The 27,916-nt window shown below is 39.1% G+C and overlaps 1 protein-coding gene across 1 annotated transcript in view; it reads right to left on the bottom strand.

Annotated features, from left to right (window-relative positions):
• STAT6 (signal transducer and activator of transcription 6) overlaps positions 1 to 27,916 on the bottom strand; it is a 98,388-nt gene that overhangs the window by 28,117 nt on the left and 42,355 nt on the right. The window contains exons 3-11 of the mRNA XM_070938006.1: positions 24,682 to 24,823; positions 22,710 to 22,793; positions 21,998 to 22,136; positions 17,291 to 17,352; positions 12,966 to 13,123; positions 11,365 to 11,484; positions 3,861 to 4,049; positions 2,179 to 2,266; positions 303 to 425 (exon numbers count right to left, since the gene is read on the bottom strand). Of these exons, the coding sequence (XP_070794107.1) occupies positions 303 to 425; positions 2,179 to 2,266; positions 3,861 to 4,049; positions 11,365 to 11,484; positions 12,966 to 13,123; positions 17,291 to 17,352; positions 21,998 to 22,136; positions 22,710 to 22,793; positions 24,682 to 24,823 (1,105 nt within the window). The remainder of the gene's footprint in view (positions 1 to 302; positions 426 to 2,178; positions 2,267 to 3,860; positions 4,050 to 11,364; positions 11,485 to 12,965; positions 13,124 to 17,290; positions 17,353 to 21,997; positions 22,137 to 22,709; positions 22,794 to 24,681; positions 24,824 to 27,916) is intronic.

Here is a 27,916-nt window from a genome sequence, read left to right as displayed (position 1 = left end):
TGCCCCATTAGTGGGTGTTTCTTCTCATAGCAGAAGGTATGCATCCAATTATTCCTCCCAAAAGAACACCACAAAACCTTCTTGTTGCCAGACCTAGAAATTTGCATCCCATTTGTATCTCTGGAGCCAAACTGCTCAAGAGGGAAGAGAGGAGACATTGTAGGGCACATTGTAGGTATTTGGTTCTTTTCAAGGCTTTGCCTAACCTATTTGTGTGTGTCTCTCTCAAGGAAGCAATAAACCAGCAGCACATTACATCTCTAGTACTAAGAATAATACCAGCCCCCCCATGGTGTTGCTACCTGTAGGTGAAAGTTGGTTTGGTTGGGTCCAAGGCAAATGCTGGTACTGAAGAGGACAGCACACTTCTCTTCCGTTACCGATTCTGTACTCTTGCGGTCACAACGCTTGATCTTTTTGAGAAGCTGAAGATGAGAAAAGGCACATCTCCATTGGCTTAACTTCTGCAAGGGGAAATCTGTTCTAAATCTTAGCTCCCGGCTTATAATTTGTTGACCCCCCACGCAGTGGTGAAAACCAGCAGGTTCTGACAGGTTCTGGAGAACTGGTAGCAGAAATTTTGAGCAGTTCAGAGAACCGGCAGCGGAAATTTTGAGTAGTTTGGAGAACCGACAAATGCCACCTCTGGCTGGCTCCAGAGTGGGGTGGGAATGGCAATTTTGCAATATCCTTTCCTCGGGAGTGGGGAGGGAATGGGGATTTTGCAGTATCCTTCCCATGCCATGCCCACCAAGCCACGCCCACAGAAGTAAAATAAAATTGGATTTCACCACTGCCCCCATGGCCTTCTTCAATGACAAAGCTCACCAAACATGCTTCTAAGCAAAGCATCTCTTGTAAGGCTGAGCAACCATTCGGAATTGAAGGAGAAAAGGGGATTCCCTGCAACGGGACGCTTCTACTACATCTCTCAGTGACTCCTTAAAGAAACCGTATCTTTCCCTGGGCTTGCACAGCTGCTGCACAATCTTAGGAAAAAATACATTTGGCCTAAGGAGATGCCAACGTGAGCATCTTTTGAGCACCCCAAATCACCCTTTCATTTTTTTGAATCTAGGTCACTGTGCAGCCCAAAGGAACACCCATTCGTGGAATTTTATAGAGGACTCGGATGTCATTGATTTACATATGTAAGCTTCCATTAAGTTGGGCAAGATAGAAAAACTGCAGGTTCTTTTTGATTTATACAGCAACATATGTTTGTCTGCACATGGAATATAATGATCTGAGGATTAAAAAAAAAAAAAAGCAACAGTCCTGAAGATGGGGGAAATCACTTTTTTAAAAAGTTCCCTTACAAGAAGGAACTTGGAAGGAAAAAACTTGGATGAGAATTGTCTTCCCTGCTGCACCCATTTTCCTCTTATAGTTATCTAGATGGGAGAGTATTATCCCCTCTGGCAATCTGAAAGGATATACGTCATCTTCCTACCACTTCCAGCATCTTGTCATGGTGCAAATGTGAATCAGACCCGAGCTACATCATCCCAAATGATGATTGACACTGCTACATTTCTAAAGTTAATCATGGTTGCAACCTGGCCATGGCCTGAATGTGAGTTGCTTCTGGAGTGTCAACCGTCCCACTGGTTGAAACAGCAAAGGAGGCATCTTTTACCAAGATTTTAACTTTACTGAAAATGCCATGTGGGTATAGACATGGAAAAGCCAGTTCTAACATTTTCACACACAAATAGCATAGGAAAACTTTCCCCTGGTCCTCCCACTGTCCATTGTCCAGCCAATCAGTTACACTTGCATTGTTTTAGGAACGGTTTCTTCGCCTTTTTCCCAGCCGATGACCTTGGGGAGCTGGATCAGTCTCAGGCTTCAAGCTGGCAGACTTGCATTCCTGTACCCTCCCCAATACCCCCCTTGCATTCCAATGCCTTCTCCCCACCTCCATCCTGGTTGCTGATGTCTGGTTGCGAGCAGGGTTTGTGTAATGAGCCGACCATGACATGGGGATTTTTTGTAAACTGATTTGAACTTAAACACACATGCATAATGACAGAGATGACCAACACCTCACCTCCCCCTCCAATTTTGCTTTCTCTGCAATTTTTTGGTAAGTTGCTTCCCATCCCAATTTACAGCCTATCTCACCAGTTAGGCTGTTTGAATTCTCTCCTACTCACTTCTTCTCAATCCACTTACCAAATTTTTGAACTGAGCAGTACAAGAATTGCTGGAGGCATTTATATCCAGGGATGCTGTGTTGTTTACAATCTCTCCAGTGCTTTCACTGAAGTCAAAAGGAAAACAAGAAATCATGAGTTGGTTCCTTTACTACCAGGAAGTGATTATTCATTGTGCCGAGAGTTCCCACTCTAAAGTTTGCTTATATGCTATAGTGAAAACAGTTCTTCTATGGATAAACACTGGAGCTAATCTTGTCTTTGTAAAATATTTCATTTTGAAACATTAGTTTTAAAGAGAAGAAAAAGGCCACCACATTACTGGTAGTCCTCAAATTACAACAGTTTGTTTAGTGACTGTTCAAAGTTACAACGGCACTGAAAAATGTGACTTATGACCGTTTTTCACAGTTGCAACCTTTGAAGCATCTCCATGATCATGTGATCAAAATTCAGATGCTTGGCAACTGATTCATATTTATGACCGGTGCAGTATCTCAAGGTCATGTGATCGCCTTTTGCAACTTTCTGACAAGCAAAATCAATCGGGAAACCAGATTCACTTAACAACTGGGTTACTAACTTATCGACTGCCGTGATTCACTGAACAACTGGCAAGAAAGGTCTTAAATGGGGCAAAACTCACTTAACAAATGTCTCACTTAACAACAGAAATTTTGGGCTCAATTATGGTTGTAAATCAAGGACAACCTGTACATTGTCAAGAAATAACAGAATGACTGCTTTTTAAATTGGAGACTAATCGGCAGTCACACAGAATTTCAACTACTACTCATTTTCCTTCTCGCGCTCAGTGTTTCCGTATACCTATAAATTTCTCTTTTACTATACTATTAAGAATAATTTCAAAACTTCTTTGGGCAAACTATTATGATACGTTTCTCTCATCCAGATATCATTTGAGCTGAAGATGAACTTTATTCATTTAGTTACTTCACCTTCTCCACCTTCATAAATTTCATAGGCAACCAAATTTCATTTTAATGTATACTGATTAGTGTACATTCAAAGTGACCATGAAGTTATTCTAAGTCTTCTGTAAGTTATTATAGATATTCACTAGTTACATGAGATAAATCATTCCTCATTTTGACAGTTCTTCTTTCTCTTTAAGACAAGAAGGGAAGAGTGAAACAGCTCATATGTGGAGCAGTGGTGGGTTGCTACCGGTTCGGTCCAGATCTTGCAAACCGATAGTAACGGCAGCGGGAGGCTCCGCCCACCCACCTGTACGTCATCATGGACGCTCTGTGCATGCAAACCGGTAGCAAAGGTAAGTGGAACCCACCCCTGATGTTAGTGGTGGGTTGCCCCCAGTTTGCACGGGTTCTATAGAACCGGTAGTAAAACTGGCAGGAGGCTCCGCCCACTGACCCTGACGTCATCAAAATGCGCTTCTGTGCTTGTGCAGAAAAGCGTGTGTGTGGCCCCGCTGCGAACCAGTAGTAAAGGTAAGTAGAACCCACCCCTGCCTGATGTGGAGCCCTGAAAGTATATTTCAAAGCAGTTCCTGTGAACAGTTTGTGTGAAATTTTCTCACTCTACCTAAGATCTGTGTTTAAGAATTTATTCTTGGATAAAAATCCATACCTTTTCACTCCAAATACATTCTTTAAAAAAAGAAACTTGGAAATAAATCCACCAGGAAAGATACACTGAAGCTGCAATGGTGTCTCTCACCTAAAGGCAGAGGCAGAACGGTTGGCAGTCAGTTCCCGGGCTTGTTTCTCTGTCACAATGTCAGCCGTGACCAGAAATGATGTTGGCGGATGTTTGAGTAACTGAGGTCCCAGCAGGAAGCGGACACTGGCTTGAAATTTCGTCTGCGTCTTTAAAACTTGCGGAGGCTGTTTTTCCACCAAGAAGGAACTGGAGGGGAAACACAAGCCAGGCTCAAGTATGAGAAGAGCCAGTTCTGGGAACAGCATATTCACCCTACTCCCTTCCCCAGGATATTGCTAATAAGCGCTATGTGCTTAGAGCTCAAAGCATTGTTAGAGACCCCACACACCCACTTCACAATCTGTTTCGGTTGCTCCCCTCTGGGAGGAGGTTTCAAATTATATCTAGCAGGACCACCAGATTCTGTAACAGCTTTGTTCCCTATACTTTCCATCTGGTAAACTTGCAGGATTTGTTTCTCTTGCAATGTACATATATACATCCGAATTAGACTGTGTTGTTTCTCCATTCCATATAATATATGTGGGTACATGCATAATTATTTGTTTGTTTGTTTATTCATCCTGTCAAGTTTATGTTTATATTAGAGGTGGAGACCTTTTGAGTGCTGTAAAGGTAAAGGTTCCCCACGCACATATGTGCTAGCCGTTCCTGACCCTAGGGGACAGTGCTCATCTCCGTTTCAAAGTCGAAGAGCCAGCGCTGTCCGAAGACATCTCTGTGGTCATGTGGCCGGCATGACTAAACACCGAAGGCGCACGGAGCGCTGTTAACTTCCCACCAAAGGTGGGCCCTATTTTTCTACTTGTATTTTTTACGTGCTTTTGAACTGCTAGGTTGGCAGAAGCTGGGACAAGTAATGGGAGCTCACTCCATTACATGGCACTAGGGATTCGAACCGCTGAACTGCCGACCTTTTGATCGACAAGCTCAGTGTCTTAGCCACTGAGTCACCGTGTCCCTAACTTGAGAGATGTATGCAACTTAATTTCATTGTAATGTATGCCAATTAGTGTACATTCAAAGTGACAATAAAGTTATTCTAAGTTCTAAGTTTCCCCATCCCTATTCATAAAGACAGCAGGCAGGAAAAAAAATTCTGGTTTAGGATGGGAAGAGCAACTTTGGGAGGGGAAGCACTATGGGATAGCATGTATTTGGCCATGTTTCCTGTTGGAAGTTTGATGAGCATGTTAAAAAAACCAAAAACGTCTGGAGTCAAATACTGTTCTGACCCAGCCTTCGCAAGTAATAATAAGCTGTTTACTCGTGAATAAAACAACCCCCTTTTTATAACAGAGCAGTAACAGTCTTTTATTTACGTGGATAAACAAAAAAATCAAACTTAAGTAGTCCCAACAAACCTGGGTTTGGCCAAGGAATCCGAATTGCTTGCTGTATATTAGAAATAAACTATTGTCTGCAACAACCGACCAAACCCCTCCTATTTATTTCCCAGCCAGGGAGCAGCTGGCTAGTGTCGACGTCTGCCATACCCCGAGAACCGGTTTATTGTTTTCCTTTGCTCTCCTCTCCTTTCCTCCCTAAGCATATGTGCATCTGGGATGGGCCCCATCTGTTCCTCCCCCTCACTCAGCTCAGGCCCCGAAGACAGCTACCTCTCCACCTGGGGGAGGACAGAAGTCCCCGGCTCTGCGTCTGTCTCTGATGCTGTTTCCTTATCAAAGCCCTCCAAAGGCTCCAAAGCTGGCACAAGCCCTCCCTTAACCGTCTCATTGTCTGACTCTGCTGATTGCTCTGCTGGCAGCCGACGGGCCACAACAAATATACACATTGATTTAGACAAGTTTAAAAACTGATATACAACTGAAACAAAATGTCCTTTTTGGGACCGATGATCAAACAGTTGGGCAAACATTTGCCCAGTTGGGCAAACAAGACTTTTATATGCACATTACCTAGAATGGATCTGACATTACCTTAAATGACATTATCTTAAATGGATCTGACATTACCTTAAAAGAGCCTTGATAGTACAGTGGTTTAGTGCACCCTGTCATTAACACAGCTGCCTGGAATTTCTGCTGGTTCGAATCTCTCCAAGGCTCAAGGTTGACTCAGCCTTCCATCCTTTTAAAGGTAGGTGAAATGAGGACCCAGATTGTGGGGGCAATAAGCTGACTTTGTATAAAAATATACAAAAGTATGAAGGCTATTGCTTAACGCATTGTAAGCCGCCCTGAGTCTCCGGAGAAGGGCGGCATATAAATCAAATTAAAAAATAAAAATAAAAATGGAAGAATGGGTGGTGAAATTGATGAAGTTGGCTAAGAAGGCAAGATTGACAGCTTTGATTAGAGAAAAAATATAATTAATTTTAATGCTGACTGGAAGCTGCTTTTGGATCTTTGGCATGAAAGAGAAACAAATGAAATTACGACATAAGGATTTAAGACTAGAAAATAATAGAAAAAATGAAAGTTATGTTGCAAACTTAGAGCAAGAGATCTTTGTAAATTTATGCACATATTTGCTGTAGAAGAAAAACAGAAGCCTTTGTATGTCTTTTTCTTTCTGAGCTTTTGACTTTTTCTATCTTATTAGTTTTTGTTCTTTTATCTCTCTACTTTAAACAAATGAAATAAAGTCATCTCAAAGTGCAGATTGTGCAAAGAAACAGAAGAAACGGTAGATAATATAATCTTGTGCAAGAAGATTGCACAAACTGATTATAAACAATAGCATTGCATTATGGCTAATAATTGGAACATCTGTATAAATTATCGTGTCCTTGTTATAAAAAAATTGTGTGGGAAACATAAGCAGCCAAAATGAGCAAGATAAAATATTGTGAGATTTCCAAGTACAAACTGATAAAGTCTTGGCACATCACACCAGATTTGGAGTTGAAAAGAAGAAAGTGTGGATAATTAAAGTGATGATATCAGGGGATAACAGAATAGAACAGATAAAATAGAACAGAATTTTTTATTGGCCAAGTGTGATTGGATACACAAGGAATTTGTCTTGGTGCATATGCTCTCAGCGTACATAAAAGAAAAGAGGTCAAAAGAAATAGAAGTCAAAGAATCTAAAGGTATCAAGCTCTGAAAATCAAAGTTGAAAGATGGCATAAACTGGTTGTGGTGGTCCCAGTGGTTCTCAGCACATTGGGTACCATACCAAAAAGTCTTGAATGGCAATTAGAAAACCTGTACATTGGTAAAATTTCCATCTTTCAATTACAAAAGACCGCACTGCTTGGATCCACACATGTACTGCACCAAAACATTATGACATCCTAGTTCTTGGGAAGAACTTGGTGTGTTTGAGGGCCCAACGCCAGCTAAAGAACTGGCAGGTGCAATTGTATGTTGTTGTGTATATAATAATAACCAATATTAATGTAGTTTTAGCATTTGTATGGATAATTTCTTGGTAGGTTCTACGCAGCAGAGCTGATGTTAATCCTGCAAATCTGACTGCATTTTATAGGAAGTCCTGGCTTAGCAACCACAATTGGGAGCAGCAACTTGGTCTTTAAGCAAAGTGGTCACTAATTATAAAATCACACCACTGCAACTGTGTTTACGTTGTTCCTTTGGCTTCCCCTTGTTTTCTAGCATTAAAAGGAATAGGACCCCAAACAGCTAGGTGAGCATAAATGGTGCAAATAGCAGGGAAGGTTCAGAACGCTCACCCTGGTGTCAGGATAATTAGCATGAAGAGGATTAATATTTACATTTAAATTCATTGGAAAGAAAGGGTTTATGGGTAGCCCTTAACTTATGACCAGTTGTTTAACGACCGTTTGAAGTTATGGTGGATCTCCCTGGAACTACTTATAATCCAGTTCTGAAGTTCCAATGGCTGCCCCTTCTGCAGTCACGACTGCATTTTTGAGGTGCTTGGCAACCAACCCACATTTATAGCAATTTGCAGAGTTCTGCAGTTACATAGTCTCTGATATTTTGGCTGGAAACCAGTGTTTACTTCTGATTTTCAGCAAAAAAAACCTACCCATTTGGTATAATATGTTTGCGTAACAAATGCCATGTTTGCTTGCTTAACAGCTGCCATTGCTTAACCACAGTTTTGGACGCAATTTAAATGGAGGACTACTTGTACAACAGAGTAAACTCCAGCTCCTGCTTGTAATTGACAAGACCTAATGAGTTTCACCCTCAAGACTTTTGTTCCCATCCTAAGTGAGCAGCACTAGGCAATCAGCCAGTGCTAGCACATTCCTTTCGATATGTATTTCCCATTGTCTGCCTGTTTACTCTTAGTAAATATCAACAAGTGCACCTGACATAATCTGAGAAGGAGTTTTAGTTGAAAGGGAGACTGACAGAGATTGAGTGAAAAGTGCTGAATATTGGGGGAAGTCAAGAGATGAAATCTAGCCAACAGGAAGCCAAAAGATGAGGCCTATTAAGTTCTGCCAGCCAGAGATTGAAAAAGGTTTAAAATGAGAGTGAGAAAATGAAGCTGGTATATATTTAGCCTTTTCCTTGACTTTAGATATGAAAGGTAGAAAAATAGAGCATTGAATATATATGTCTATGTCTATGTCTATGTCTATGTCTATGTCTATGTCTATGTCTATGTCTATGTCTATGTCTATGTCTATGTCTATGTCTATGTCTATGTCTACGTCTACGTCTACGTCTACGTCTACGCATATGCATATAATATGTATATATATGTATATATGTATATAGGTCTTTGGTTATTCGGGTTTTCTCCCGCGTAAAATTGGAAGTGTCTTGGCAACGTTTCGACGAAGTCTCATTCGTCATCTTCAGGCTGGTGTTTTCGGCTTCGTGTTTCTAGGAGCACGAAGCCAAAAACACCAGCCTGAAGATGACGAATGAGACTTCGTCGAAACGTCGCCAAGACACTTCCAATTTTACGCGGGAGAAAACCCAAATAACCAATGACCTACATACAAACACCCACGAAAACCTCAGAAAACAAATATATGTATATATGTATATATGTATATATAAATATTCAAGGAGGAAAACTTAAACTTCATCATTTTCAAGAGTACAGAAAAAACAGTTCAATTACTTTAGGGACCTTGGTGGTATAGTGGTTAGAATTCAGTATTGCAGGCTAACTCTGCCCACTGCCAGGAATTCGATCCTGACTTGGCTCAAGGTTGACTCAGCCTTCCATTCTTCCGAGGTCGGTAAAATGAGGACCCAGATTGTTGGGGGCAATAGGCTGACTCTGTAAAACTGCTTAGAGTGGGCTGTGAAGCACTCTGAAACTGTATATAAATCTAAGTACTCTTTATAGTTAGAACTGGCAATGCCTTAAAATGGGGAGAAGGAAGCAGAAGAGGAATTAGCAGTTTTAGTCGTAAATCACCTTGCTGGTTTTTCCAAAGAAAATGACTGGGAAGTCATCATTGCAGAACAAAGGTTTGCTTTTTTATCAAGGTATTTGAACAAAAGTGAAATACAAACCAATGGTTTTCTGCTCTGAGTTTTTATCTGATCATGAAAGTCACAGAAAGCTACCAGTCACACATTGCCTACATTATTTAAATATTAGAATATTAATATTAATAAATCAAAGAGAAAATTCCAAGAAAAGATCTTTGGTCACAGGCCATAACCTTGGGCTATTAATTAGGTATATCTCAAAAAAAATTTCAATGACTAATAATCTCAAAAAAAAGTTCAATGACTAATATACACAAATATTCATGATACTGGGACTATGATTTCCTCCACATATCTCAGGAAATGATGAAGATGCATGATGTTGGATTTTTTACATGTTGGGAGAGAAAATACTCTTAATTTATTAGCTCTAATGTATCTATCAATATAAGATATAAACAGTTAAAGACATATTCAATTAGAAAGATAGAAAAGGTGAAGGCACGTGAAGCTGCTTAAGCTCTCTGAAATGCACAGCTAGGTTTACTCCTACTTGCAAACATATAAAATAAACCTGCTTGCAAGTACAGTGAAATCTTGCTTTAATGGATCAATGAGCAGAGTTACAATTGGCAACTGAGGGAAGGGTGATTATAAGTCATGAGCGTCCATGAAACTGGATTGAATGTCACTGCTGACATTTATGTCATTAGCATAATAAGATCATCAAATGTACATGTGTATGTGTATGTATGTATGTAAATAGCAATAGCAGTTTACAGAGTCAGCATATTGCTAGACCCAACAGTCTAGATCCTCATTTTACCGACCTCGGAAGGAAGGAAAGTTGAGTCAACCTTGAGCTGTTTAGGATTGAACTGCTGGCAGTGAGCAGTGGGTTAGGCTGCAATACTGCATTCTAACCACTGCACCACCAAATATGGGCTATCCATTTTATCCGATTCTGGAAAAGTGAGGTTTCCTGGCACTTTACAAACCTTGATCAAGAAATAGGTTACTAACTTGGTTTCTTTTATTTATGCTATTTTTGCCTGTTTTAATCTATAACTGAATATTATAAAAGAAAAGAAGTGTTATAAAAGAAAAGGCTTTTTTAACTTCAGAGAGTGATCCAAAAAATAAATATAGTGCATTTAAGAGCTCAGGAAAATAAGTTATTTCCTCAGGGAAATTTGATGTGCATTTCACAACTCATGTCCAACATATTATTAGGGTAATAGCTTATTTTACACAGAGACATATAAGTATCTATGTGTGTGTATATAAAATTGTACATAGATATGTATATCTATGTATATCTACATACACATGCCCACACACATACACCTCATAGCTCCAGGGCCAAATATGACTCTAGATAGAAATACCTGTCCCAGTTTGCAGCACAAAGGCAAAAGAAAGTTGTGGAGAAAGTTTTGAGAGTGACAAGGAACTAAGCTTCCCATGATGGCTGAATCTTAAGAGTATAGCTCCATGTTCTCTTAGACTGTAGCTCCATGTCCCCTTTATCTTTTTAAAAAACTATTTCTTAGTCACCCATCTCCATCAGAGAAATGAATAACTAAAAACAAAGAATGCAGGTGATTGAGAAGATGAAGAATGGAGGGAAAATGAGAAAGCAAGGATCAGGTTGAGGATATCTATAAAAAATTTGTTTAGATCAGTCTTTCTCAACCTCATCAATTTTAAGATGTGCGGACTTCACTTCCCAGAAGCTCCCAGCCAGCATGCTGTCCACACATCTTGAAATTGCTGAGGTTGAGGAACACTTGACAATTATTGGGAAGATTTTGATGTGCAACAAATTGGAGAAATGGGTCAAAGGTCATATTTGTACACAAAATATTCTTTTAACATTTCACACCTAGGAAACAGAAAGCTGATAGAACCAAGAATCTGATGCTAGGTTGAAATTGAATTTCAACTCTTTAAAAAACCGACACCAGAAACAATTGATAGAATGTCTTTATGGTCTCCTCTGAATATCTTCAACCTCTCCTGCTGATAATCCATGGTCCAGAGTCACCAAACAACACAGACAATAATCCCCATACTAGGCATAGCATGAAAGGAGACACCCGTGGGAAAGAAAGACAGCACTTTGAGAGAGGGATTCTCCTTACTTTTGTATAAGAGAGTTGAATATATCATCAAGATGTTCTCGAATATGAGATTGAAGCTCAATTCCAGATGTGATCAACTGCTGGCGAAACTGGAACCAAATATCTACCAGGCATTCCAACCTGTTAGAAACACGACAGATTTATATCCCAGACTGAAATCCCACATCCATCCAAACCAAGATTATCTAAATTCCAAGAGTCAAACAAACTTTTTAAGGGGTATAGCAGTCACTTTTTATCAAGCACTAAAGATGGCCCCCGTTTTTATATTTGTTAAGGGTTAAAACAAACTTCCCTAACTTTTGTCCTCCAAAAGTTTTGGATTACAGTACAGTTCCCTTATTTCTCAGCCAACATAGCATTAGGCTATAGTAGATCCTTCATGATCAAGGACAATCAAGCACTAGTACTGGACTCAAAAGAGAACTCTAGACTGTCCACATGGCTGCCTCATCTAGAAAGGATTCTATGTCAATATATATAACAAAATAACAGAGTTGGAAGGGACCTTGTAGGTCATCTAGTCCAACCCCCCGTCCAAGCAGGAGACCCTCCACCATTTCTGACAGATGGCGGTCCTGTCTCTTCTTGAAAGCTTTCCATGATGAAGCACCCACAACATCTGAAGGCAAGCTGTTCCATTGGTTGATTGTTCTCACTGTCAGAAAATTTCTCTTTATTTCTGGGTTGAATCTCTTCTTGATCAGTTTCCATCCATTATTCTTTGTCTGGCCTATTTGGAAAATAGGTTGACCCCCTCCTCTCTGTGACAGCCCCTCAAGTATTGGAACACAGCTATCATGTCTCCCCTGGTCCCGCTCTTCACTAGACTAGCCAGTTCCTGTATTTTGCTTTTATGATGAGAGCAATATAAATGATTCAAGGAATAATAGCAACTAAAATATTGCCAACCAGATGGAGTGTGGAATAAAAATGATCAATGGTTGGGATTGGGTTCAGTATCTGAATAGCTCTTGGTTGCTCTCCATGACCAAGAGCAATAATAACAAATAGTAAACGTGCAGAATATAGCTATAAGAAGCCAATGTGATGTAGTGGTCAAGACATCACCTAGAAACCTGGAGTTGTGAGTTCTAGTCCCACTTGGGGCACAAACCCAGCTTGGTAATCTTCAGTCCATCCTTCTCTCTGAATCCTAGGAAGCAAACCACTTCCAAAAGAACCTTGTTAAGAAAATTGCAGGGACTAGTTCAGACAATCGCTATGAGAAGACATATACAAATCTATTCAGCTTTCATTATCAATACAAGCTGTAGAGTTTAGCTCTTTTTTTTTTTTTAGTAGAGCTAAGTACTGTATAGAGGTTAGAAATTTCCTTTTACTTGTTATATATCTAAGATCTGACAAGTAAATGTAAAGATTTACACTTCTACCAACACCACTAGACTCCTCTAGATATGGTAACATTAACCACAGACCTCTATCGGGGAAAGTAGATCCATAAGAGACATTGCCATGACAATTTGCATTCAGCTGCTTCTTTAAGCAGCATTAAAAGTTGGGTTGCTAAACCACTGACAGATTCAGAGTGATAACATCCCATCTGACAAAAGGTAACACATTCTTTTTGCACAACTCACCTCTTTTGCAGAGGGGACAAGTCCTCATCAAATGGACTTCCATTCCCAGCCAGTTGCTGCTGCCTCTTCCAAATCAGAAGCCTCACCAGAACCTTCTTCTTGGCCTCTTCTAACTCACTGTCCATCTTCATGAATAGTCCTTGAAGGCTTTGAAGAGACTAAGAAAAGGGATACATCCATGAGTACATATGCAGAAAATGGCATGCATTGTCTGGTATCCGTCAGATATGCAGTGGAGAACTCTGTTAGGGCGTGCATATTGTGTGATTGCTAGGAAGAGACATAGATGATCCACATGTAGAACTTGATCCAACATGTCAACATGTTTATTTAGAGCTTGGGAAAGGAATATTATATACTGAAGGGTTTGAGGCATTCCAGACAATTTTTCCCTGCTCAGTATTCAATTGGGCATGGAAACAATAGTAACAGGATATTTTTAGCAGCATAGGACTAGGATGTTTACAAGGATTAATTTTGCCCTTCCCCAGTAATCTTAATTAAAAAAAATAAATAAGAGGAGGAAGGTATGTTGAATATGTTTGCCACCTTATTTGTAAAAAACAATAAAGGGGAGAAATAAACAAATGAATAAAAACAAACAGCCCAAATTACTATTCTATTATTACATCTTAATGGGGCTGAAATCAATGGGTTGATAGGGTGGAGATGGCTGAATTGAATGGAAGAAAATAAGTGTGTGTGTGTGTGTGTGTGAGTGTGAGTGAGTGAGTGAGAGAGAGAGAGAGAGAGAGAGAGAGAGAGAGAGAGAGAGAGAGAGAGAGAGAGAGAGAGAAGCAATACATGAAGGAAGAGAGAAAAGCGACAGAAAGATACAAAGAAAACAATCAAAAATAAAAGACAAATTTCCATCCACTCTTGGCTTTGGCTTTCTTTACTCTGAAAAACATACATCCTATGGCTATTGATGTCTAAACACCTCTCATTTCTATGATTTAGAAAACATAGGCTTTTAGCCCGAATGCTTGGCAGAAGGAGCTGGTGAAGCTGAGCTGAGCTGAACAGATACAAACAATATTGCCATTATAAATCAGAGGCTGGTCACAGCTTTCTTTAAGGCTTTTCTTAGCATAGATTACGCTCTGCATTACTAAATAAAAGCTTGTGAAAACAACTGCTTTTGGAGAGGTTCATTTTTATTTTATTTTTTGCATTTCTTTTGCAGGGCAATTTCATCCATAATATTTCAGGCACTTAACAAAAAATATTTCTGTTTATATGCAATTCTTGTCCCTAGGCGACCTCTTTGTCATTTTTTGCTTCGGCTAAATAGCTGCAAGAGAATAATGGGCTGCATTTTTTGACTGGTTACAATGCCGATAAAATTTTAGTTTTTTATATATACAATATCAGAAATCCTTATTTGTCAACTTGTTTGATTCTTTTTCAATGGGAGTGCTTCGGCTCTAATCCACAGGAGCTCTTGTAGCCTTCAAAGTAATTTTAAACTTGATAGAGCAAAGCTGTATTTTCTTTTTCTTTAAGGATACAAATTCCTGGTCTCGAGCGTTACATGGCCCAAGCTTTGACAACTGTGTTGGTATTTAAAAATTCATCGGTCAGGATGAACATCAGGTTTTTTTTTATCTTATTCAAACTGGGGAACTTATCTGGCTCTCGGAAATGAAGGGGAATTCTGTCCAATGGGATGAGACTTGTAACCTTATTAATGCTTGGATTTCTATACTGTAGGTCTTTCCAAGAAATGGTTCTTGGACTTTTAATTTCCCAAAGGTCAATATTTGATATTTACAGTGCAATTCTATGCATGAGTGTAAGATCTTAAAGTGGCTTTAAGCTAAAAAAAAAATTAGTGTATAGGATTTCAGTCTTAACCTTATTTAATTGCTATATGATAACAACAGTAATTTCAGTCTGTATGCATGCTGAATTATTTAAAAGCCTGTGGAATTGCCCCAGGTGGTTGGCGTTTGGGGAACTGATTTTAGAAATGGGGATTAGAAAGCCAGTCAACTGGCAATACATTATTTGAACAAAATCAAACTGTCACAATTTTTCCAGTCTTCTAAAAATGGGCTAGACTCAATTCAGTTGACTGGAATGGAATGGAATGGAATGGAATGGAATGGAATGGAATGGTATAGAGTCTCCTGCATGAGCAGAGAGTTGAACTCCAAGGTCCCTTCCAACTCTGTTATCCTTAAGCAATTTAGAGTTTGAAGAAGCTGCAAAAAGACCATTTTTCTGCACCAAACAAACCAAACAAACTTGCTTTGCCATTCCAAATACCATCCTAGACCAAAGAAGACAGACAACTTTTCAATAGTACCTTCTGTTACCAAACAATCCAGAGAGGGTTAATTTTGTTATCTTTTTATACCAGGCAACATTCCCTAAAGGTCTTTTAACATGTATATATTTAGTCTAATCTTTACTTAATTGAAGAAAGTTTCTTTCTTTGTGATATCATCTTGGGAACCTGTTTTAGAAATTGCTACTGCTAATTACTACTTCCTTTAATTATTTTATTATTCTTTTTAAGGCAGACATTATTGCTATTGGTTCTAAGCAAATAAAACCTCCTGGAAATAAAACAAATTAAACCAAATGTAAATACAAAAATGCACTTACTAGTCTTAAGACCAAGGAAGTAATTTATTGCACCTTTAGTACACTTTTCTAAACATGCAATTTGGAGCGTACAGGTAGTCCTCAACTTACAATGGTTCATTTAGTGACTGTCCGAAGGCGCTGAAAAAAGTGACTTATGACCTTTTTTCACATTTACGACCATTGCAGCATCGCTACGAACACGTGTTCAAAATTTAACAGCTTGGGAACTAACTCCCATTTATGACAGTTGCAGTGTCCCAGGGTCATGTGATCCCATTTTTGTGACAAGCCAAGTCAATGGGGGAAGCCAGATTCACTTAACAACCATGTTACTAATTTAACACCTGCAGTGATTCACTTAACAACTGTGGCAAGAAAAGTCGTAAAATGGGGCAAAACTCACTTAACAAACGTCCCACTTAGCAATAGAAATTTTGGACTCCATTGTGGTCATACGTTGAGGATTACCTGTACTGGACCAGTTATTGTTAATGGTAGAATATTACATATAGGAAGTCCTTGACTTCTGATCGTTCGTTTAGCAACCGTTCAAAGTTACAATGGACCCCAGAAAAGGTACTTATGAGCTGGATTCAAAGTTCCGACAGCCTCCCACAACCCTGCAGTCATGACTGAATTTTGAGCATTTGGCAATCAGCCCTCATTGACAGCTGTTTGCAGTGTCCCTTGTTCAGGTGATCACAATTTGTACAATCGACATTTACTTCCGGTTTCCAGAAAAAAAAAAGAAAAAAAAAAGGTGCCCATTGCAGACAATTGGTTTGTTTAATGACTGCACAGTTTGTTTAACGATTACGGAACTCTCTTTACGGCTGCCACATTTACTTAACAACCGCTGCAAAAAAAGGTTGTAAAATCAGGCATGGCCACATGACAACCCGCTTAACAATTGGCTCAATTTACGACTGTAATTCCAGGCTCAGTTATGGTCATGACTCATAAGCTAATCATGTCCGGCTCAGGAATTCTGGGAGTTGAAGTCCACAAGTCATAAAAGGGCCATGGTTCCCCGCTTCTGATATAGAATCTCAATTTTTTGCTAGTTTTTCAAGGGACAAATAGAACAAAACTTGAGGACATGCTCCTCATTAGCAGAAGGTTTTTCTCAATTTCCCTTAACATAAGAAATTATAGATGAATTCTTCCAAAAGAGGAACAATAGACTACCATTCCAGGAATTGTTTGCTGAAATATAGCTTTCCTGAAACTCTCTTCCCCTATTGGCACGTCAACAACTTCTAATAAATATTTTATTGCATACTAAAACTACAACCCTAGAAAAATGAATGCCAACCTCACTGAGGACCTTCTCTTGGACCAATCCCCATATTGGAACACATTTTTAAAATCATTTGAGATCAAAGAGTGCGCCTAAGCCAGTTTGCTTGAGTTTTTAATGACAATTACTATTCTTATTTGTTATCTTATTAGGCAGCTTCTGTTTTTAGTTATTTTTAATAGAATGGTCACTTAAATCTTTGGAGAAAGGCGGAATACAAGTTGAACAAATAAATAAATAAATAAGAAGTTTAATCGTTCTTTTAGACCATTTAGAATTAGATATGGAAACTACCTCGAGGACTCATTTTAGACAGCTAAAAAAAAAAAGAAAAGAAAAAAAAGAGGGCAGGAAAAGTAACTTTGAAAAATGAAAACAGCAAATAAACTCAAGACTTCATAATAAATTCTTTGTAATGTTGGTAACTTACACTTGCTGGCAGGTTCTCTTGTATTGGAAATTGACAGTCCAGTGAGTTTTGTGACAGTGGAGCTGAGGATCACAAATGCAAGGTTAACAACGACTATAGAAGGTTTTCACATACAAGTTAATAATTATTGCACGCATTTTAGGCCATCATTTTTTCTTTCGTTTATTGAAAGTTGGACACAAAATTCTCCATTTATAGTAATAATTAGAAAAACAATATTCAGTGGATCTCCTCAGTGATCAGTCTCCACTGATAACCCTTAAAATGGACTATCCTACCACTTTGCTAATAGGAGTGGGAGGCAGGTATGATGTGAATGGAATGAATGAAATTTATTAGTGTCCATATATTTCATGGAAATAGTATTAATAAAATAACCCTTGGACATTATATATTCAAAATATATTTTTGAATGAGTTTATAAGGTTTTAAACTTTATATTTTAGAGGTACAGTAGTTATGTTAAAAACAAGAGTTTATTTCAGGAGAAGTTTAAAAAGAAAGACCATGAGAGAAATTTGTGCTAAAAACATATGTTAGGGAAGCTTGAGCGTGCATTATAGAAATAACAAATGACAAAGAGATACAGGTAGTCCTCATTTAGCGATTGCTTCATTTAGTGACTGTTCACAGTTACAAAAGTGATTAAAAAGTAACTTTATGATCAATCCTCACATTTATGACCTTCACAGTGTGTAAACTTTAGGAAGTTAGCACCCCCCCACCTCCTAAGAAAATGAGATATTTTAGGAAATATTAAAAGGACAGAATATTTCCCCTAAAAGGGAGGCGGAAACTCACCCCCCCACACACACACCCTTGTCAATGGGCCATTAAGGCCTGGGCCAGTCTTTTCAACATAACAAAAATCTACCTCCTTCAGGCAGAGCCATAGCAGGAATTGTCCAAAGCCCTTTCTTTTTATATATATATATAAAAATTTTATTAAAGCATTTTGTTATATTTCAAAAAAAAACGAATAAAAAAAACAGATGTATAATAATTTTTCTATCATGGTGTAACATCACCAAAATATATATACACCAATAATCAGAGAGTAAAAATAGAAAATATTTACAGTTTCTTGTATAGAAATTTCCAAAGCCCTTTTATTACATCATCACCCAGGAAGACTCAACCAAACCTGGGACACAGACAGCCTACAGAGTTGCCCCTGCATGGCCCCATGGGAGTCTGACAACCAATCAGAATACAAGCTCAAATTCAAAAAGCTTAGAGAGGGCATAAAACCTAGGCACTCTCAGCATCTCTTCCCTTTTTGCCCAGGACCTCAAAACCATGTGGTCTTGTCCATCATTAAAAACCATCTTTCTAATCAGCCACCATGTTTCCAGTGTGTGTCTTTCTCCCCAGTTGGAACTGAACCCAGATGGACATTTCTTCCAACAAAATCAAACGAAAGCTAAAATAAGATCATAGGCATGGTTGTGGTTTCTGAAGAATGGATGGAAAAAGTGACGGAGCAAGCAGAGATGGCAAAATTAAGTGTTTTAATTAAGGAAACAATGCATCCAGTTTTTCTTCTACTTGGAAACCGCTTCTAGACTGTTTTGTGCTCAAAACGGGAAAAAATATATATGAAATTTTGGGTGAGCCAATTAGTTTGTTGTTATAGAAGTGGCTAATATTCACTAATGATGTAAAAGTAAAAAGTTGATAGAACTCTTGTACTCTACTGAACCAAAAAAAGTTGGAAGCCATTGCTTTTTTTTTTCTTTCTTCTTTCCCCCTTCTTTTTCCTTCCTCATTTTCCTTTTATTTTTATTTTATTTATATATATCTCACCTTTATTGTTTTTATAAATAACTCAAGGTGTGAACACACACAATATTCTTTCTTCCTCCTGTTTTCCTCCAAACAACCCTGTGAGCTGGCTTGGATTGAAAAAGAGTGACTAGCCCAAAGTCACCCAGCTGGCTTTCATGGGAAGGCAGGACTAGAACTCACAATCTCCCACTTTCTAGCCTTATATCTCATAGTTTCCTGGCTTCTAGCCTGGGGCCTTAACCACTAAGCCAAACTGATTGTTCTTATTATCTTAATTTCTCTCTGTATTTGGTATCTTTTCAGATAAACTTCAATAAAATTTGTATAAGCACAGTTGTGGTTTCATTCATAGCAACTAGTTTCTTAACAACTGAGTTGCGGGTCCCAACTGTGGTCACTAAATGAGGACTACCTGTACCCATTTTTATCCCAATGGATGTTTTAAAATAATCAATTAAAAAATAAGACCCATTGGAATATTGCCTTTTAAGTCTATACAGTGATCCAGATCAAATGACAAAAATGAATTTAGATACAGAACCCTTTAAAATAGCTGCATCTTTTCCTGGACTTGCATGGCTGTTGCCCGAAGCCGATTTGCAGTCCTGGAAAAAGACTTGTCTGGTATAATGTGTTCCTGGCAGATGCTATGCACATGTCTAGACACGTTCCATTTGGCCCTTCACGTCCATATCTCTACATGGGTTGATCACCTTTCAAATGTTGACAACAAAATGGATCAGATATGTGCTAATACACGGATGCATCTTATCTACTGTTGTTAAATGGGAAGTGCTTCATTTATTTGTCCCTGGATAAACCCGGAGAAAATCTTCTTCTGTTTGCATAATAATCAGTTTATCATTATTTACCAAGGCATGGTAAGAAATGAAAAAAATGAGAAAAACCAAACAAACAATAATTACAAATCAATCGAATAACATTAGCTGTGTTAAGACTAAGTGTATTCATAATTTGAAGCAGATGTTAATTGAAAGCTGACAGCTAAATAAGAACAGGCTGAAATAATCAGACTACACACACACACACACACACACGCACTAATCCAATAAAAAAGGTCTTTAAACCCCTTTTAAAAAGTTGTAACATTTTTACAGAGAGAAAGGGAACTGATTTTAAGGTCATAAGTCTAGATTCTTAAAATCCCAGAAGTAGCAGCTGCGGCAGAAGGAATTAAAAAGAAAAAAAAAAAAGACCCTATTTAGAAGAGCATTTTTAAAAAAACAACAACTATGGGAAGAGATGAGAGAAATCAGATCTTGGAAAGTACCAGAATTTTAAACTTAGCTCTGACGCAAATGGGAGGTAGCGAAGAGCCCTGTGCTCTACTGAAACATGGGAATAACATGGAAGGCCCAGAGTAGCTCAAATGGCATTGCTCTGGATGAAGATTAGGGAGCAGACAAAAAACTCAACCCGTTCTTAATTTTCTGTCCTACGCAGTAAATAAAGTGACAACACTGATGCTGTCAGGATGTGGCTGTAACTTCCCTTGTTATCTCTTCCAACTTCTTTTCTTACTTGCCAAAAGTCTTTTGACTAAATCTTTGACTCTTGTCCCAGAAGCTTAGGCAGCTAGGAGTTATGTGAGGGCAACTATGTTATGTGTGATGCCTCTTCCCTTCTCATCAAGCTGCAGTGTTCCGGTACAGTCCTTCAAATGTGAATTAGGGCAATAAAAATCCCAGCCTCAGGCACAACAAATAACAAAGCAAATGTTATAATGTCAGGTGATATCGCAGGGAGCCAATCCTAAATACAAGTTCCCATCAACCTGGCTTCCCCATGCAGGGAGGAAGTACTAGTAGTTCCTAGTTGATGGTTACCATCACTAGTAACCACTCGATGGATACCTGTAGTGTCTCTTTGAAACCAGGACATGAATCTGCCATGTATGAATTTTCTCAGTTATATGTTTTCCTCCACTCATAGACTGAAGAGGTAGAGGATATGGCAATTTGTTCATTTTTTTAATCAAACGTATCTACCACCCGTCTCACTGTCTAAGTGACATTTTTCAAGTAAAAAGAGATAAAATTCATATAAAAATCCATACAAAAAAAATCTGCAGCAGCATATCTCTTCTTCCCACCTTCACTGATTTCCTTTGTATGGTCAATCTGCTATGGGGAAAAAAGGGGTATGGGCATCCTAACATATGTGAGAAAGAATACTTTTCCATTTTAAAAATATTTCTTTTAAAGGGAAAAATTTATTTATTTAAAAGATTTATATGGTCACATCTAAAGCAACTCTGGGTGATTGCTTAAGTACAGTACAGTATCTGCTCCACAAGTATAAATTTAGGCCGCTTATTACTGTCTATGGAGATTCTCTGTCATTCAGGTCATGGTTGCCTCAAAGGTGCTTTTTCAAAAGGCAACTGGACTTTTCTTTGTTTTCCTTGAAGATGTTTCACTTCTCATCCAAGAAGCTTTCATCAGTTGAAACATCTTCAAGGAAAAAGCACCTTTGAGACAATTACGCAGCTTACCTTGAAATTTTCTGGACTAGATCGACTCTGAAAACTCAAATTGCTTATTAATAGTGAGGATACTCTGCCCCCTGTCCTGCATGCCTATGTAATGTATATTGTATATTACAATATATATATTACATATTACAGACTGTATATAAGAGTTTTCAATATCTGTACTGTACTAGTCACATTGAAATATGACAGGAGTTTGATCCACTAAAATGGTTCTTATCTAGGATGTCCATATATGGCTTGGATCGAACATGGGCCCTTCTGCTGCCAAGATTCCTTGTTGTATGTGCACCAAGCAAGCAAGACTGGAAGGGGTGATTTTTTATTTTTTTATTTTTTTTGTACAGCATTTTCACTACGTTTTCAGTGCCCAAACTTCTCAAATGCTCTTTGTGTTATGTCCTCACCTCTGGTGTTGCCCTTCATCTGCTGGAAGCTTTCCCGGAGAGTTTGAATCTCCTGAAGTCTGTATTGCAGCTTCTGTAGGCTGAATCGAAACATCAGTTCTTCCCGCTGACGTTCGATGACAAGGGGAATGTGTTGATGCTGCAAGAGGGAGAAATGAGACACGACTCTCCCTGTTGTGCTACTTTTAGGATGGAACTCTTTCGGGTAATAAAAGTTGGAAGGACACATCAGGCCAGAGACTCTTTACATCAGGGCTGCCAAACTCACAGCCCACAGGCTGGATGCGTCACGTGCTGGCCATGTCCACGCCCGGTTTAGCGAAGGAGGGAAAAGTCACAATACCTCATGTGACGCCGCCATGACAATGCGAGTTTGACACCCCTGCTATACACAATGGAATGTCCCAAGTCAGCAGTCAAAAGAGACTGGAAATAACACATTTTTAGCATAGCCTGCATCTCTTGTGCTGATTTTACAAATACAAGTAAAGAGAGAAGTAATATTTGATGGAGCTCATAACATGAAAGGCATAGGCAACCTTGGGATGCCAAGGTTTAGAATGGGTCTTTCAATTACTGGAAGTTGTGGGGGGTTCCTTAGCAACAGATAATAGCTGCCCTGCCTCCATTTTTTAACCATTATCTAACAGATGGGATTTAAGAGTCCGAGCAATTATTTAGGTGTCAGAAACAGATGTGGAAAAGCTCTTACCTGCTGGTGAACTGCTGTTTGCTCTGCTTCCAAGATCCTTTTTATAACATTTGCCAGTTGCAGTGGATCTTTCCGATATCTGCTCTATAATTATTAGGAAGGTGGCAACTGTTAATACTTGTCATCCCTCCTCCCTTTCACTATTCTTCCCCATAACAAGTTCACCTAGAATTGCTGTATCAGCTAATTTTATTTATTTAATTAGTACAATTCTACACCACCCAACTCACCTAAGTGACTCTGGGCAGTTTATAACAATATAATAAAATCATATGAACACCTAATAAAGATATTTAAAAGATATTTAAAAGAGTTAAGAACAAGCTAAAACGTGCAAGTTAAACATTTATTCCTTTCAGATTCTGGGAATCTGAATCTGGCACCTACCTATACCTCGCAAGTGATTCTACATTACAAGTTGTGCAAAGAGGACTATCTTTAAATCAATGCAGATTTGGTGTTTGTTTACAAAAAAAGAACAGATGCACCGTGAATTATTACTCCTGGGTAAGGTCCCATATTTTAAACTGTTATGAAACATTCATAACTGGAACCCTCCAGTCATTCTGGTACAAGCCATTCTGTCATTTCAGGACACTACCTCATATACTCTGCATACCAGGTTTACATATCCATGTTTCTTTCATTGCGGCTTTAATGGAGGTCTTGAAATTGGGAAATTTACCTGGGCATTAGGACCTGGGGGTTCCCTTTCTTAAAATGCCCTTCTCTAAGATTGTTGAAGGAAGACTGAGCCAAGGTAGTCACTGAACATCACTAGAAGTAAATTAGATTCCATTCTTGAAGCTCAAGGAGACTCCTAGCAATCAGTCGGGTAATTTTTGCATGTGGTCCCGACTTCCTTCTGTTGCAATTTCAAGATCCTGTACAAACAGGAAACTCCTGACTGCAAAAGCAAGTAGCAATGCAGAAGCAGGAATGAATCAAAATATAGTGTGTTGCACGGTGATTCTGTGGAGTCATGGCAACTGGCATGGCTGCATAAAAAGATGTTAATTCAGAACCATCAATCTCAGATATATGACTCTATGGCAAACCAACAGGAAGCTTGCAATTTACTTTTTTTTTCTGGGTTTTGGGGTGTGTTTGTATGTAGTGGGGAGGAGAGGTTAAGTCTGATGCACCCAATTACAGACTAATCTCTTAATTGGTCTCTGGTTGATTGAGATCTGTGAGGTTGAATTGAAGCAGCCTGCATGTTATGCTTGGCTATCATTCTCTGCCAGAACTGCAAATTAAAACATGCGTATTTCGCCTTTTTTCTGGCAAATTAGGTAATCAGGACACCCATCCTAAGGCCTAATTTTTTTCTGTGATGAAAAAAATTATCAGTAAACTGTCTTCAGTTACAAGACAGTACAACATTGACTATCAGCAATTTTTGTAATCATTTCCCTCAGCCTTGGTACTACAGTGGTTTAAAGCACCCTGTTATTAAAACAGCTGCCTGCAATTTACTGCTGGTTCGAATCTCTCCAAGGCTCAAGGTCGACTCAGCCTTCCATCCTTTCTAAGGTAGGTTAAATGAGGACCCAGTTTGTGGGGGCAATAAGCTGACTTTGTATAAATATACAAAAGTATGAAGGCTATTGCTTAACGCACTGTAAGCCGCCCTGAGTCTCCGGAGAAGGGCGGCATATAAATCAAATTAAAATAAAAAAATAAAATAAAATAAATCCCAGACAAGAAGATATCACTTTTTTTAATCTAGGGAATGCTGCCTGAAATGTTTAGTTAAGCTAAAGCCCAGGCCCCTCTTTTCTACCATTTTAAAAAGGAGAGAACAGTAGAAGGAACTCTGTTTCTTCTGCTGTCTAGAAAAGAAGGTGGAAGGTTAATCCACGGGACTCAGCATTACGATGGATGACACACAAACTAATACGCACATTGTGGTAGAACCGAAGAGGATCCTTTTGGTGACATATCACATTCACGTTGCAGATTTTCATACCTCAATGCTGGCAACAAACTGAAGAATCTGAGCAGCAGAATTGCAGTTCTTGTTGGCAAGATCTCGTATCTTCTCCACCATGGCAGACAGCAGCCTTCCAGCCAGAAGAGTACAGAAAGAATCTGATCTGTTGATAAATTCCCTAGGGAAAACGTCAGGAGCAGGCAAGGAAATGGGACAAAAAAGAAAGGTAAAAATAAAGAAGGGTAGAGATCCAGGCTACTGTGCCTGCCCCCAAGCCATCTTCCTCTTCAACGCCTAAACTCAGCTGGTTCAAACTGGAGAAAGTTGGATGCATTGCAGCAAAAACTCTCTGTGCTATTCCTTCTGCCTTTATCTATAAAGACTCCCATTCTGCCAGAGGCTGGTCCTTGAAAAAGAGGGTCATTGAAACAACGGAAGGGAGTAAGAAGAGATCTGGAGCAGAAATAAGGAATATGGAAAAGAAAGGAAAAGAATCTGAAAGTCAAAGTTGAAGTCTTGAAAATGTTGGGCAGAGCAGTGCCAGCAGAGAGAAGAAATTTAGCGGTGGTGGTAGGCAGCAGTAGAAAGTAGAGATAACCATCCAGACCAGAGCATAGGTGGACAGAGCAACAACACCAAAATGGGAGGAGTAAGTGGAAAGGGCAACAAGCAGCAAGTCCAATTTGAATTATAACAGTCAGAAAAGAGGTTTTTTTTGAAGCCCACCCCTGGAGAGAACCATGGCTCAGAATACTGACAGGGATACAATGAAGCTTGGATTGCTGTCAGATAAGCCCCACAGTAAGGATGCCAATTACTTCTACCCACCTGCAAACCCAAGCCCAGCCCTAACTGAGAGAACGTGAGTCTGGATCCAGGCTGAGGCATTACATTATATATAGTTATATATATATATATATATATATATAACTGAGATAGAAACTAGGACAAAGCTGAGATATAAACTCTAGATAAAATGGATAATGGGCAATAAGAGATAATGAGGCTCAAGCAGTGGTGAAATGTAAAATTTGTTACTACCGGGTCTGTAGGCGTGGCTTGGTGGTGGGTGTGGCTTTTTTTTTTTTTTACTTTTAAAACCATTTTTTCTACAACCTCTTTCTTTTAAAAGCCTCTGATGATCCCAGCTGAATTGCCTGATCGTCAGAGGCTTTTAAAAGCATTTTTTTTAACAACGTCTTCGGCCAAAGACGTTGTAAAAAATGCTTTTAAAAGCCTCTGACGATCCCAGCTAAATTGCCTGATCATCAGAGCTTTTTTTTCTTTTAAAAGCCTCTGACGATCCCAGCTGAGTTGCCTGATCGTCAGAGGCTTTTTTTTCTTTTAAAAACATTTTTTTCTACAACCTCTTCAGCCGAAGACATAAAAAAAATGCTTTTAAAAGCTTCTGACCATCAGGCAACTCAGCTGGGATCGTCAGAGGCTTTTAAAAACATTTTTTCTACAACCTCTTCGACCCAAGAGGTTGTAGAAAAAATACTTTTAAAAGCCTCTGATGATCCCAGCTGAGTTGCCTCATCGTCAGTGGCTTTTTTTCTTTTAAAAACATTTTTTCTACAATTTCTTCGGCCGAAGATGTAAAAAAAATGCTTTTAAAAGCCTCTGACGATCCCAGCTGAGTTGCCTGATCGTCACAGGCTTTTTTTCTTTTAAAAGCCTCTGACGATCCCAGCTGAGTTGCCTGATCATCAGAGCTTTTTTTCCTTTTAAAATCCTCTGACGATCCCAGCTGAGTTGCCTGATCGTCAGAGGCTTTTTTTTCTTTTAAAAACATTTTTTTCTACAACCTCTTCGGCCGAAGACGTTGTAAAAAAAATGCTTTTAAATGCCTCTGACGATCAGGCAACTCAGCTGGGATCCTCAGAGGCTTTTAAAAACATTCTTCTTCTTCTTCTTCTTCTCAAAGACCTGCTTTATGATATTGAGAACCAAGTGGTCAATGATTAGGTTGTAGTCAGCTACGAATCTCTCCCCGACTCACTCTGAATTTCAGGTTCAGCAGCAGCTATGCTGCCAAGAGGTTGCCATGACTGTTTCTTTATCTAAATTATTTATATAGCTGCCTATCTCATAATAATGACTCTAGGTGGCCCACAACAGTTAAAACCAAGGCATAAGACTCCCCTGCAATCCAAAATAACAATGATCTAAACTCAACAAAATGATTTGCAATTATTTGAGCTCAACAAAATGGTTTCCAATTTACAACTAATCAAACCCGTAAGGAGTAGTTAAGAGTTCCCTGGAAGACGTGCTGTGCCATCTCTGTGTTAGGCATGTCTCTCTTGGCTGCTTGCCATCTGCTTTGAAAAAGATGGTTGTGAGTCTTCCATTGGGGGAGAAAAAAAAAACCCACCACTCAATCCAGGTTTGGTTGACAACTTTTGTCTTGCCTCCAAACTTCCATATACTGTAGGAGAATGTGGTGGAAAGGCTGGGAAAAGAGTAGACCGTGAAAGGAGTCTGGGCTAGAAGTCAAGGGTTTTTTGTAGTAACTCCCACCAACGCTGCCTCTGGAGGCATCCTTAGTTTCAACCCTCCTTGTATTCTGAATGACTCTGAAAATAGTTTTTTCCTCAGTAAACCTTTGGCTCATACTATAATTGTGGGTCATGCTCTGATGTCACTGGGACCACTGAGTTTACATGAGGGGGGAAAACTGCTAGGCTTTTATGAGATTGGGCGTAAATCGCTTCTGTTTTTTGTCTTGTGCACAGGCCAGAGTCTTAATCATTGAACATCTTCTGTCAAGTCTGTTTATCTTATTAGATGTATTGTTAGGGTTTTTTTTCTTTTAAAAACATTTTTTTCTGCAACCTCTTCGGCCGAAGACATTGTAAAAAAAAATGCTTTTAAAAGCCTCTGACGATCAGGCAACTCAGCTGGGATCATCAGAGGCTTTTAAAAACATTTTTTCTATAACCTCTTCGACCCAAGAGTTTGTAGAAAAAATGCTTTTTAAAGGCTCTGACGATCCCAGCTGAGCTGCGCAATCATCAGAGGCTTTTTTTTTTTTTACTTTTAAAAGCATTTTTTCGGCCGAAGAGGTTGTAGAAAAAATGCTTTTCTAAGTAAAAAAAAAAAGCCTCTGATGATTGCACGGCTCAGCAATCGGGGGGTGGGCAGGGATTTTTGCTACCGGTTCTCCAAACCACCCGCCACCATCGCTACCAGATCAGGCGATCCGGTCCAAACCAGAAGCATTTCACCCCTGGACTCAAGTAAATGTTATAACTCAAGTTAGAAAAAA

This window comes from Pituophis catenifer, unplaced genomic scaffold, assembly GCF_029215685.1.
Source record: "Pituophis catenifer annectens isolate HBS135680 unplaced genomic scaffold, rPitCat1.0.hap2 SCAF_2, whole genome shotgun sequence".
Lineage (NCBI taxonomy): Eukaryota > Metazoa > Chordata > Lepidosauria > Squamata > Colubridae > Pituophis > Pituophis catenifer.
The sequence above is the reverse complement of the archived record's forward strand: the minus strand, read 5'-3'. Positions and strand labels throughout refer to the sequence as shown.